This window comes from Cherax quadricarinatus, chromosome 53 (genome assembly GCF_038502225.1).
Source record: "Cherax quadricarinatus isolate ZL_2023a chromosome 53, ASM3850222v1, whole genome shotgun sequence".
NCBI lineage: Eukaryota > Metazoa > Arthropoda > Malacostraca > Decapoda > Parastacidae > Cherax > Cherax quadricarinatus.
Genome location: NC_091344.1, coordinates 18,110,558 through 18,124,604, shown reverse-complemented (window position 1 = coordinate 18,124,604; position 14,047 = coordinate 18,110,558). Strand labels below are relative to the sequence as shown.

Below are 14,047 nucleotides of genomic sequence, written 5' to 3'. Positions count from 1 at the left end.
TATAAAGGTTTTTTGTACCACTATGCTCTCGTACATCCCCTTATATACTATACCTAATAAGGTCATATCGTTTTAATTTTTTTATGGTAAAAGTAGTACTTTTAAGACATTCTATACATATTTTAACAGTAAAAACCAGAATAATTTTGTTCTTTATGCTTTTCAACAGAGCCTTCTGGTCCGCCTTCAGTTCCTGCTGGTATACCAGGCTCCAACTTTCCTGAAGCAGTCCCATTCAATCCAGAATTAGAGCCAGCAGGAGTTCCAGTTGAAGATTTGACTGCAGTTAGAATGCTGTCACAACATTTTCTTGTAAAACGATCAGGAGCAATGCGATGGCGGCTATTTTCTTACTCTGATGAAGTAGATGCTCTGAAAATATTTGATGTAAGGCAATCTCTAATGTCTTATTTGCTGTTATTATGTATATCTGGAGTATACCTGGAGGGGGTTTTGGGGGTCAGTGCCACTGCAGCCTGGTCTTTGATCAGGCTTCATGGTGGATCAGTGCCTGATCAACCAGGCTGTTACTGCTGGCCACACATAAACCGATGTATGAACTACAGCCCAGCTGGTCAGGTACTGACTTTAGGTACATATCCAGTGCCTTCTTGAAGACAGCTGGGGGTCTATTGGTAATCCCCTTAATGTATGCTGGGAGGCAGTTGAACAGTCTTGGGCCTCTGACACTTATTGTGTTGCCTCTCAGTGTACCTCTGGCACCCCTGCTTTTCACTGGGTGAGTGTTGCATCTCCTGCCAAGTCTTTTGCTTTCATAGGGAGTGATTTTCATGTGCTGCTTCGGGACTAGTCCCTCCATGATTTTCCAAGTGTATATTATCATGTATCTTTCTTGCCTGCATTCCAGGCAAGGGACTTCAACAGTTCCCAGTAATTTAGGTGCTTTATTATACTTATACGTGCCGTGAAAGTTCTCTGTGTATTCTCCAGGTCTGTAATTTTGCCTGCCTTGAAAGAGGCCATTAGTGTACAGAAATATTTCAGCTTAGAGAGAACAAGCAATTTGAGGAGTCATCATGGGCTTGGCATTCTTAGTTTTGAAGGGTCTCATTATCCATCCTATCATTTTCCTGGCAGATGTGGTAGATACATTATTGTGATCTTTGAAAGTGAGATCCTCTGACATTATCACTCCCAGGTCCTTCACATTAGTTTTTCACTGCATTGTGTGGTTGGAGTTTTAATTTCATTGAGATTTTCATAGTGGAATAATTGAAATTTGTCTTCATTGAACTTCATATTGTTTTTTGCTTCCCATTTAAAGATTTACTTGATGTCTGCTTGGAGACTTGCAGTGTCTTTGATGGATGACACTGTCACACAAATTCCGTTGTCATCTGCAAAGGAGGACACGGTACTGTGGTGTTCAACAGTGCATCCATATTAATTGGTTAATTAACCTTGAACTGTGCCTAGTTATACTATACTTTTTTAATTTTGCATAGTTTTCATATATAGTGTCATTATGCATATCTCATTAACTGTTTGTTCATTCATTCGGTATAGTCATCCCTTCAAGGGAGGTGACTCCATGCCAGTGATGGGATCGTGTTCAAGTGAGTTGAAGATTTCTTCCTTTCTTGGATTGAACCTAATTACTTCTTACTTCCCAAATGTTGCATGATCCCTACGAGTTTATCGCTTCCCTTTGAATAATAATAATAATAATAATAATAATAATAATAATTAAAGAGTCACATGTCAGCCTGAGTTAAAAATACTTTTACATTGTCATGGTATCTTTGTATTACATAGTTCCTTGCCACCTTCACAACACTGTCACTCCTCTGATACAGTATTGTACCTTTTCACAAGTTGTATTGAACAAAAAAAAAATTTTTTTTTTTTAATTTCTACACTACAGTATGTGCAGGTTTGATTCCATGATATGATTTGACCGATGATGGAAGAGCTAAAGATATAAACGATAGCATTTTTTCACCATTCATTGAGATGCTGTACAGTTTGTATGAACTATCCCGACTACTTTGGTTAAGAGGAACTGCTTATATTTAGGCAATTAATAATAATAATAATAATATAATAATAATAATAATAATAATAATAATAATAATAATAATAATAATAATAATAATAATACAGTGGTACCCTGAGTTTTGAACTGCTCCCAACTCAACCAATTATGTAAATGTATTATTGTAAGTGCTTTTGTAAGTGTCATTTTGGGGGTCTGAAATGGATTAATCTAATTTACACTACATAAGAACATAATAATGGAGGAACACTGCAGAAGGCCTACTGGCCCATGCAAGACAGGTCCTTATCAAAACGACCTCTACCCAAAGCTACCCAAGAATTTACTCTTGTACCCAATGACACCAATCAAACCCAGCCCCTCCCACTCATATATTTGTTCAATCTCTTTTTAAAGCCACCCAAGGTCCTTATGGGAACAAATTCGTTTGGTAACGGCACTTGAACAGTCTTTTGGAATGAAGAAAGTTCGAAACTCGGGGTGCCACTGAATCTTTATTAACTACAAGTACATGTACATGGTGTACAGGCCTAGCTGACATCATTGACATACTACAGTACTACATAGAAAGCCCCTTGTTATGCTGAGCATTTTGGGCAAATTAGGTCATTGTCACAGGATACGACCCACACCAGTTGACTAACTCCTAGGTACCCATTTTACTGATGGGTAAACATAGACAACCGGTGTAAAGAAACATGCCCAATGTTTCTACCCTCGCTGGGAATTGAAAGCAGGACCCTCGCCATGTGAAGTGTTAGCCACAAGGCCAAGGGCCACTGTGGGGCCACTGTCCATTAAATGATTTCTCTCGAGGGCCAGTCAAACTGACTAACAAGAGAATGCACCCATTACAAGCTAAAGAAAAAAAATCCTTCCTATTTAATCATCTGTCGAGGTAGGTTGCAGGGTCCCATTTCTGTCGTAGAGGTCTAGTGACTGTACTGCTGAATGCTGATCTCAACAGCAAACATGGTAGTGGTCCATAGCACAATTCTGGCAATTATAGTTAAGTACTATTCTTCAGTACCATCTCTCTCTCTCTCTCTCTGCTACTTTAGCATGATCTTGCTGTTTAGGATCCATTATAGTTATTTAACATCAGTCAATTTATACAGTATTTACATTCCTCTTGAAAACCTATTGGTCTTTAAAGGTGTGGGCATATGTGCTGCTAAGGATAAAAATGGAACTCCCAGTGTTAATAAACTTTTGTGTGGCATGCACTTTGTAACTCCACTCTCAAAAATCTTAAAATGGGAATGAGTGAATTGAAGACCATTAACCCTTTGACTGTCGCGGCCGTATATATACGTTTGCGAGGTACCGTGTTTGACGTATATATACTCATAAATTCTAGCGGCTTCAAATCAGGCAGGAGAAAGCTAGTAGGCCTACATGTGAGAGAATGGGTCTGTGTGGTCAGTGTGCACCACATAAAAAAAATCCTGGAGCACGCAGTGCATAATGAGAAAAAAAAAACTCCGACCGTTTTTTTTAATTAAAATGCCGACTTTGTGGTCTATTTTCGTATAGTATTTGTGGTTGTATTCTCGTTTTCTTGGTCTCATTTGATAGAATGGAAACTATATTATAGAAATGGAGGTGATTTTGATTAATTTTACTATAAAAAGAACCTGGAAATGGAGCACAAAGTACAGGAAATGTTTGATTTTTGCCGATGTTCAAAAGTGAACAAATGATGTCATTGTCCAATAAATGTCCAAATAGCCATTCTAATACGCAGTCATGAATGGGTTGATGTAATTTTTACAATTATTACAGTATTGCAGTAGTCTGCATAACAGTAAATCTTCTATTTTTTGTTTGAATAAAATTTCAAAATAAAAAGCAAGAGTAATATCACAGGGACCTGGAGACATGACTGATGAACAAAGAAAATGTTATTTTAGAGCCAGGAATGTCTGCATTGTTCATTCTGGACCTTATTTTGAAATTGTCGTATTTTTTAATTTTCGTGAAATTGGCCAAATTGCAAATTTCTGACCATGTTATTGGGTAGTTGAAATCGGTAAATGGGCAGTTTCTTGTACTCAATCGATAGAAAAAATAGAGTTCTGAAGAAATAGTTATGAGTTTGGTTGACTGGAATAACGGAATTAGCCGAAAATAGGGCTCAAAGTGGGCGAAATTGCCGATTTTTAAATATCGCAGAAGTCGCTAACTTCGCGAGAGCGTAATTCCGTCAGTTTTCCATCAAATTTCGTTTTTTTGGTGTCTTTACAATCGGGAAAAGATTCTCTATCATTTCATAAGAAAAAATAATTTTGTTTTTTTTCGAATATTTTGCGACACCAGAAGCAACTTCAGGATTTGGCCCTTCGACAGTCAAAGGGTTAAGAGAGTTAAATGTATTCATTTAATGGATCTAATGGATTTGATGGATCTTCTAAATACTGTAGTTCATTTCAGTCCATCTGATATTGCCATCAACCACTACTAAACATTCAACTTCTCAAGGTGGGTTTCTTGATGTCAAAGAGATTTTAATCCAAGGGTTGCCTTCAGCATAAACTGTGGGTGGCCTTCGGCACTATAGACTGTGGGTGGCCCTCGGCACTATAGACTGTGGGTGGCCCTTGGCACTATAGACTGTGGGTGGCCCTTGGCCATTTAATTCAGCTTACCACTACTATTTTAATCCCCTTTATATTGTGTGAGCAATTAGTGAATATTCCAATTACATTATTGTGTGAGTCCCAAAACTATCTTTTGCTAGCTAGTACCAGCTACCTCATATTTCTCTACTTTTTATAGTGCAGTTAATTGCTCAACTTATTATACATTACAAATCAGATCTTACTCCCAAATCAATATTATATCATAGTGACTATCTGTCCATTGAACTTTGTTCACCATTACTTAATTTAGTCCCTTATATATTTTCTCCTTTATTTTAGCTTTATATAACTACCTTAGTTCATATATTCACAATTGTTAAAATAATCAAGGTGCTATTCTCAGGTGCTAAAGTGTAATAAGTTCACAATTTTGCCATTATATTATATCATAGTGATTATCTGTCCATTGAACTTTGTTTACCTTTACTTAATTTAGTCCCTTATATATTTTCTCCCTTATTTTAGCTTTAAATAACTACCTCAGTTCATATATTCACAATTGTTAAAATAATCAAAGTGCTATTCTCAGGGGCTAAAGTGTAATAAGTTCACTATTTTGCCATTAAAATACTTCAGGTGCTATAGACTACCTCAGGTGCTACTGATTTTACTTTTAATACATTCTTTTACTATTATATCCATTAGCTCCTTTATTTTAGCTGTAAATATCTACTGTAGTTCATAAACTCACTTGTTAAAATAATTGAGGTGCTATTAGATACTTAAGTGTATAACTGAATTATCAATTCTGTAAAAATCCCTTTTTCTTTCAAATTTTTTACAAGTTCTAGATTAATCACGGTGTCTTAGTCATAAGTCTAGTTGTAGATTCAATATAAATCTTGTATCATTTTACTCAGAAAATCTAGTTTGTAAAATTACTCTCATCCTATGATTACAGACATAGATCCTGATGTAAACTTTTTACAAAATGAATTACATGAATCAACCAGTAACTGTAATTACTACACAGCAGACCAAGCAAAGACACTACTCAGTGCAAACAATAACATAACCATCTTTAACTACAATGTCAGATCCTTGAGCAAACATTGTGATGATCTCACAGCATTACTCAGTTCCCTTCATTCCAATATATCAATCATCACACTCACAGAAACCTGGCTTAAGCCTGATATTACAGATTTCTATACCATTCCTGGCTACATGGCCATAAACAACTGTAGAACAGACAAGCAAGGGGGAGGAACAGCTATATACTATTCAAATCAACTCGAATGTATCAATAAATCTTGCACAAGGGATGAACATAGAGAATATATCATAGCTAAATTTAAATCAAAAGACCTGCAAAAACCCCTCACAGTTACAAACATCTACAGAGTACCACAGTCAAACATTTATCACTTTAGTGAAAAACTAAGAAACATGATTACTGATGCACACATGAATAAAGACCACCTACTACTAACAGGTGATTTCAACATAAACATACTACACGACCAAGACCCACAAGTAACCGAATTCACAAACACAATGAGTAACTACCTGTTGCTTCCAGCAATATCTAAACCTACAAGAATCTCCGAGACAAGCATCTCCTTAATAGACCACATCTGGACAAACACCATATCCCCTTTAAAATTAGGCATAATCACAGACAACACTACAGACCACTACCCAACCTTTCTCATAACTAATCTGGGCAAACTACCACAAGACATTACTAAAGTAAAGTAACCTTCAGACTACATAACGAGACAGCAGTTAACAACTTTATAGCAGCTATGAATAACATCGATTGGCAAAATGAGCTTGAAACATATACAGATATGAATGAATGTATAAATAATTTTCTAAAAAAAGCCCAATGCCTCTATAACAGACATTGCCCCAGAAAAACTAAACAGATCACAGCAAAGAGGCTGAATAATCCCTGGCTAACACCAAGCATCCTCAAATCCATTAACACAAAGCACAAATATGAAAAACAGTATAGAATGGGTCAAATAACTAGAGAACAGTCTAGAAATTACTCGTCAGCACTTACCAGCCTGATAAGAAGGTCAAAAAAATTGTATTATGAAAATAGATTACATAACATCAAAAGTGATATGAAAAAAACCTGGAAAAACTCTATCTGAAATTCTTGGAACTAAAAAGTTATCCAAAAACAAAGCAATCAAACTAACAAAATCAGATGAACCCCTACTCACTCCAACCGAAACAGCAAACAGACTTAATGTTTTCTTCTCCACCATAGGAAAAAATCTAGCAAACAAAATACCAAGCACAAACGCCCATCCATCAGACTACCTCATAGGAACCTACCCAAATACGCTATGCCTAGCTCCAACCAACCCCACTGAAGTTACGCTCATCATAAACACCCTTAAAAACAAGACAGGAGACATAAACAACTTGCCTGCTTTTATGTACAAAAAAGCTTCTCAAGCATTGTCACCAATTATTGCAACGCTCTTTAACAAATTCATTGAATCATCTACCTTCCCAACAATCCTCAAAATAACGAGGGTCGCTCAGATCCATAAAGGAGGTGACCAAGCTGACTTGAATAACTATAGACCAATATCTATCTTACCACTGCTCTCTAAAATCTTTGAAAAATTAATTCATAGGCGGATCTATTCCTACCTCGTTTCACACAACATATTAAACCCTTGTCAGTTTGGATTCAGGAATAATAAAAGCACAAATGACGCTATCATACACATGCTAGAGCTAATATATACTGCACTTGAAAAGAAAGAAGTCCTGCTGGGCATTTTCATTGATTTACGTAAAGCTTTCGATACAGTCGACCATGAACTACTGTACTCCAAATTAATGCACTATGGTATCAGAGGCCACTCCCTCAACTACCTAAAGTCATACCTTAGTAACAGAACTCAGTATGTGTATGCAAATGATGCAAACTCCTCCACTCAACCAGTCACAGTAGGAGTCCCACAAGGAAGCATCCTTGGACCACTCCTCTTTCTCATCTACATCAATGATCTACCGAATGCATCCTCTTCAAGGGGGGCTCCTTGGCATGGTGAAGAGGCTCTTGGTCTGAGGAATTAGACCTGCCGGTCTTCTTCCTCAGACCGAACCTAATTACCCCCCCATCTCCCCTCCCCTATCCCATCCTCCCCATCCTCCCCTTTTTCCTTTCCTCCTCCTCCTCCCCACCCCTCCCTTTTGCCCTTCCTCTTTTTGGCCTTTGGGATTTCTCCCACAGGCGCGCTAGTTCCTAGGTAGGGGAAAGGATACCGGGGTCTATCCCATTCCGTTGAGGTTCTTGGCGGTGGCGTAGTTTGCCGTGGAATCTGGGTCGCCTGGGGATGTCCCGTTCCCTCTCCGGTATCCCGGAGTAGCTTTGGGTGTCTTTCGGGCGACGGGTGTATCTCTGGAAGCCACCTTTCGGATTCCAGGGGTGGTGGCCGAAGGAGGTATGCTTTGTGGCGGATATCCGGCCGCCCTCTCTTTTGTCCACCGAGGTAGCTCGGCAGATGTGAGGTTGCTATCCCGGATTGTTAGTTTACTAGCATGATGGGTAGGGTATGGCACGGGTTCCATGCTGCATCTGCGCTACTTGCGGTGCTGAGGTCCTCTTGGGCGCGGAGGGAGATTTCTGGCCCTTTCATTCCTCCTAGGAACTATCCCTCCCCGGTCCCCCCTTTTTTTATTCTTTTTTTTATTTTTATTTTCTTTTCTTCTTTCTTTTTTTTTTTCTTAAAAACAAAAAGAAAGAAGTAACCTAACCATGGCAGCCCTAGTCCATGAACCTACTACCCCCGGGCCCCTTCTTGATACCGCACCCCGTTCTGACCCCGCCTCATCTTTGGACCACTCTTCAGACACTCCTCATGCCTCTGTACCTATTGCCGGTACTGTTTCCTCACCCGCTTCAGGTACTGAGGCCTCGACTGACTCCTTCGATTTATTGGACCTTCGCTCTCCTCTGACTATGCTTCCGGCCTCTCCCTCTACGGTGCGGCAATTTTCAAATCGCCGACCTGTTCCACGTCGGACCAACTCTGGTCCCACGCCTAAACGCCAACGACAATTACCTGCTGATGATACTATTCCACCTTCTCGTTCTTCTCAGCAACGATCGACACGTCCTTCACTACCTTTCCACGCTCAGTTTCAGACTGAACAATGGACTAAATTCTTCACTTTACGACCGACTTCCTCTACTGCCTATCTTTCTGACCATAGTATTGGCAAGGCACTCCTACGACATGTTGGTAAAGATATTTCTTTTCATGCTCTTAAGAGCGGTACGTGCATCATTACCGTACAGAATGCTACCCAGGCTCATGAGCTCTCTCGTCTTTCCCATATCGATACTGTTCCTGTCACTCTTGAAAAACATCATTCCCTCAATTCTTGTAGTGGTACCGTCATTCTGCCCCATACCATAGTTCAACAAAATTTCCAGACATGTGGCACTGACATTCTTGAACAGCTGGAACTCCAAGATCTCCCAATCCTCAAGGTAGACACTTACGTTCTTCCTGCCCGCGGGCGGAGACGATACCCTAGCAATGTGGCTCATTTAACTTTTGACAGCCGAGAACTCCCATCCTCAGTTTATATAGCAGGACATCGGTTACAAGTTCGAAAGGTGATCCCTACACCACAACAGTGTAGAAATTGCTGGTGATTTGGCCATCCAGCGAAATATTGCAGATCTATCGCCGAATGCCCAGTCTGTGGTGCCGATGACCATTCTAATACGTCTTGCAATCGATCTCCCTCTTGCCTTAACTGTCATGAGGCTCACCCTTCGTACTCTCGCCGTTGTCAAGTCTATTTAAACGAGCGGGAAATCCGTTACCTCAAAGAGACAGAAGGTCTCCCTTATGCCATGGCAGTTTCTCATCTCCGCCTCCAAGGGAGACTCCCACGTGTTTCTTATTCCCGTGTTTCAAAACGTCCCCCCACTTCTGGTATCCCATCTTCTACACCCACCTCTGTGGTTACCTCTCCCATAGTCACTCCTGTATCTAATCCTTTTGCTGTCCTCGGCTCAGACGTCCCTACTTCAACGCCTCAGTCTAATCTCGCTTCTTCGAGTTCTCTCTCACAAGCCTCAGTATCGACGAGACCTCGTACGACACCTCCTCCCAATCATCCCTCTACTTCTCAAAGGTCAAAAAAAGGTCCGTTAACACCTCCTACCCATCTTCCACCTCCTCATTTTACCCTCCCTGTCTCTGTCCCTGGTTCTTCCCCTCTCACTGGCTCAGTTACAAGTGTAGAGGTTCACCCTCCTCCTCGTACTGTACCTTCCTCCCCTGTTCCCTCCCAAGTTTTTTCCTCTTCTGCCACCTCCCAGGTTCCTGCCTCTTCTGTCCCCTGCCACGCTTCTCCAGTTCCCTCCACCCTTTCGCCCCCCCCTACCTTGGTACAGTCCAATACAGTTCCAATCTTCACTCATCCTCCCCCTACCATTTCCAATAATGTCTCCCATACGACGTCTCTGAATTCTGAAACACTTGAAGCAATCTCTGAATATATTGCAGAGACCAAACCATCAATGGACACTGATCCACCTTCCGCTCTTTCTCTCTCCTCTGCTCCATCTGCGAAACTCCTTTCTTCACAGCGCACCGTTCCTTCGCTGCTTGAACGTTTTCCACTGCCTCCGCATGTGGACTTTTCTAACCCCTCTAGTCCGTAGGAACCCTTACCTGCGGATTTCAAGTATCTTTATCATTGCCAATCATGGCCTATTTACAGTGGAATATACGCGGCCTCAGGGGTAATCGGGGTGAGCTTCAGATGTTACTCTCCCAGTTTGCCCCTGTTGGTGTTTGCTTACAGGAACCAAAATTACACTCTGCTGTTATTTCTCACATCTCCGGCTATAATTTATTGTATTCTTCAGATCCTTTTCCTGATGGGACCTTTAATGAAAGTGCCCTTCTTCTATGCACTGATATTCCGTACCATCAGCTATTTGTTCATATTTCGCTGCATTACACAGCAGCCCGTATCCACTTACATAGGTGGTATATGCTCTGTTCTTTATATCTCTCTCCTTCTCGGGCATTATCTATTCTGGATATTGCCTTCCTTGTTTCATCATTACCGCCACCAATTCTGTTACTTGGTAATTTTAATGCCCACCATTTCCTCTGGGGGGGGTCTCACTGTGATTCCCGTGGAATTCAGTTAGAGGCTTTTCTTGCCACCCACCCCCTCCATGTTTTAAATACAGGTACTCACACCCATTTTGATCCTCGGACTCATACTCTCTCTTGCATCGATCTCTCAGTCTGCTCTTCCTCCGCCGCATTAGACTTCACTTGGTCTGTTCTCCCGGACTTACATGACAGTGATCATTTCCCAATCATTCTTACTTCCCCTTCATATTCGCCACCTCTTCGCACCCCACGCTGGCAATTTAATCGGGCAAATTGGAATCTTTACTCACACCTAACTGTTTTTAAAGAGGTTCCTTCTTCATCCTCCATTGATGAGCTTTTACACCTCTTCTCGTCCTCCGTTTTCACCGCAGCTTCTCATTCTATACCCCAAACTTCAGGCAGGCATTCTCAGAAATGCGTGCCTTGGTGGTCTCCTGCTTGTGCTCGTGCAGTACGTTTGAAACGCGCTGCATGGGGCAGGTACCGGTACAATAGAACCACAGAGAGACTCCTTGATTTTAAACAGAAGCGTGCGATCGCTCACCGTGTCATCCGTGATGTTAAACGCACTTGCTGGCGAGATTATGTCTCCACCATCACCTCTGCTTCCTCTATGAGTGCAGTCTGGAAAAAAGTACGAAAACTGAGTGGTAAATATTCTCCTGACCCGGCTCCTGTTCTGCGGGTTGCCGGTGTTGATATAGCAAACCCACTAGATGTTGCCAATGAAATTGGCAATCATCTGGTCCGTATTTCTCAGGGACTCCATCTATGCCCCTCATTTCTTTCCTCAAAGTCTGCCAGAGAGTTAGCACCCTTGGACTTTTCTTCTCTCAGAGAAGAACAGTATAATGTGCCTTTTACACTTCAAGAACTGGAGGCAACACTCTCAGCTTGTTGATCATCGGCAGCTGGGCCCGACGACATTCATATTCGTATGCTACAACATTTACATCAGTCAGCCCTTGCAGTCCTATTACGCCTTTACAATCTTATTTGGTCACAAGGAGTTCTTCCACAGCTGTGGAAATCCGCCATTGTTCTCCCTTTCCGCAAACCAGGCACTACGGGACATGAAACCTCCCACTATCGTCCCATTGCTCTTACCAGTGCAGTTTGCAAAGTAATGGAACGCCTAGTAAATAGACGTTTAGTGTGGTATTTAGAGACACACAACAGTCTCTCCACTCGTCAATATGGCTTTCGTAAGGGACGTTCTACCATAGACCCCTTACTACGCTTGGATACGTATGTTCGTAATGCCTTTGCGAATAACCACTCAGTTATTGCCATATTTTTTGACCTTGAGAAGGCATATGACACAACTTGGAGGTATAATATTTTAGCCCAAGCCCACTCCTTAGGCCTTCGAGGCAATCTACCATCCTTCCTTAAGAACTTTTTAACTGACAGGCATTTCCGTGTTCGGGTTAATAATGTGCTCTCCCCGGACTTTATCCAAGCTGAAGGTGTCCCCCAGGGATGTGTTCTGAGCACAACACTTTTTCTCCTTGCTATTAATGATTTGGCCTCTAGTCTTCCATCAAATATTTGGTCATCACTCTATGTTGATGACTTCGCTATTGCCTGTGCAGGCGCTGACTGTCACCTCATTACAGTTTCTCTCCAACATGCAGTCGACCGTGTTTCCAATTGGGCCACCACACGTGGGTTTAAATTTTCCAGTACTAAAACCCACCAAATTACTTTCACTAGACGCTCTGTCATCTCCGATCATCCTTTGTACCTCTATGGCTCCCGTATCCCTGAACGTGATACAGTCAAGTTTCTGGGCCTCCTCTTTGATCGTAGGTTATCCTGGAAACCTCACATTACCTCTCTGAAGGCAACTTGTCACAGCTGGCTGAACCTTCTTAAAACCTTTGCTCATCTTTCATGGGGAGCTGATCGTCGAACCCTCCTTCGCCTACATTCCACCCTTATTTTATCGAAACTTGATTATGGTGACCAGATCTATTCAGCGGCATCTCCTGCTACTCTCTCTAGCCTTAACCCCATTCATCACCAAGGATTACGTTTATGCCTTGGTGCTTTTCGCTCTTCCCCTGTTGAGAGCCTCTATGCAGAAGCGAACGTTCCATCCTTATCCGATCGCCGTGATGCCCATTGCCTGCGCTACTATGTACGCTCTCATGATCTCTGCAATCCTTCCATTTATAGAATGGTCACTGATATTAGTAGGCATTCTTTATTTGTTCGCCGCCCGTTTACTCCATCCCTTCTCTCTCTGCCTTCATTCGCTCTTGTCTTCTCTTCAACTACCACCTTTCTATGTACATGTAGCATCTCACTTTTCCCTACCCCCCTGGGAAGTTCCAGCTGTTCGAGTCTGTTCTTTCTCCCTCCCTTGCTCGAAAGACCAACTGTCTACGGTCGCTTCCCGCTCTCTTTTTCTTGACCACTTTCACTCTCATTCTCATGCCATTGCTGTGTACACAGATGGCTCTAAGTCTTCTGACGGCATAGGATTCGCAGCAATGTTTCCGGACAGCGTCGTACAAGGGCATTTACTATCTTCGGCTAGTATTTTTACTGCTGAATTATATGCCATCCTTACAGCACTTATCCGTATTGCATCTATGCCTGTGTCATCATTTGTGGTTGTCTCAGACTCCCTTAGTGCTTTACAGGCTATACAAAAATTTGATACACCTCACCCCTTAGTCCTCCGTATCCAACTTTGGCTACGCCGCATCTTTACCAAGCATAAAGATATTGTTTTTTGTTGGGTCCCTGGTCATGTTGACGTACAGGGCAATGAACAGGCAGACACTGCTGCGCGGTCAGCAGTACATGACCTACCAGTTTCTTATGAAGGTATTCCATTTACGGACTATTTTGCTGCAATATCTTCCCACCTTCACACCCGTTGGCAACAACGTTGGTCTACTATGCTCGGCAACAAACTTCAATCTATTAAACCGAGTATAGGTTACTGGCCGTCTTCTTATCACCAGTGTCTAGGTTGGGAGACTACTCTCTCCTGTTTTCGCATTGGCCATACTCGTCTTACTCACGGATATCTCATGGAGAGGCGTCTTGCTCCTCTCTGTGAGAATTGCCAAGCTCCATTATCAGTCAGCCACAGTCTGTTGGACTGCCCACTTTATCAACGAGCACGCAGAATTTACCTCTGTCGTCGTCTTCGCTCCGCTGCTCTCTCTTTACCTTCCCTTCTCGCTGATGGACCCACCTTTCATCCAGACTCTCTCATTGACTTTTTGACAACAACTGACTTACTT

The 14,047-nt window shown here is 41.8% G+C and overlaps 1 protein-coding gene across 1 annotated transcript in view; it reads left to right on the top strand.

Moving 5' to 3' along the window:
- The window catches only part of LOC128692203 (alpha-2-macroglobulin-like), a gene marked incomplete at its 5' end in the record, with an annotated part of 260,699 nt that overhangs the window by 79,454 nt on the left and 167,198 nt on the right, over nt 1-14,047 (top strand). The window contains 1 exon segment of the mRNA XM_070096368.1: nt 170-387. Coding sequence (XP_069952469.1) covers nt 170-387 — 218 coding nt within the window.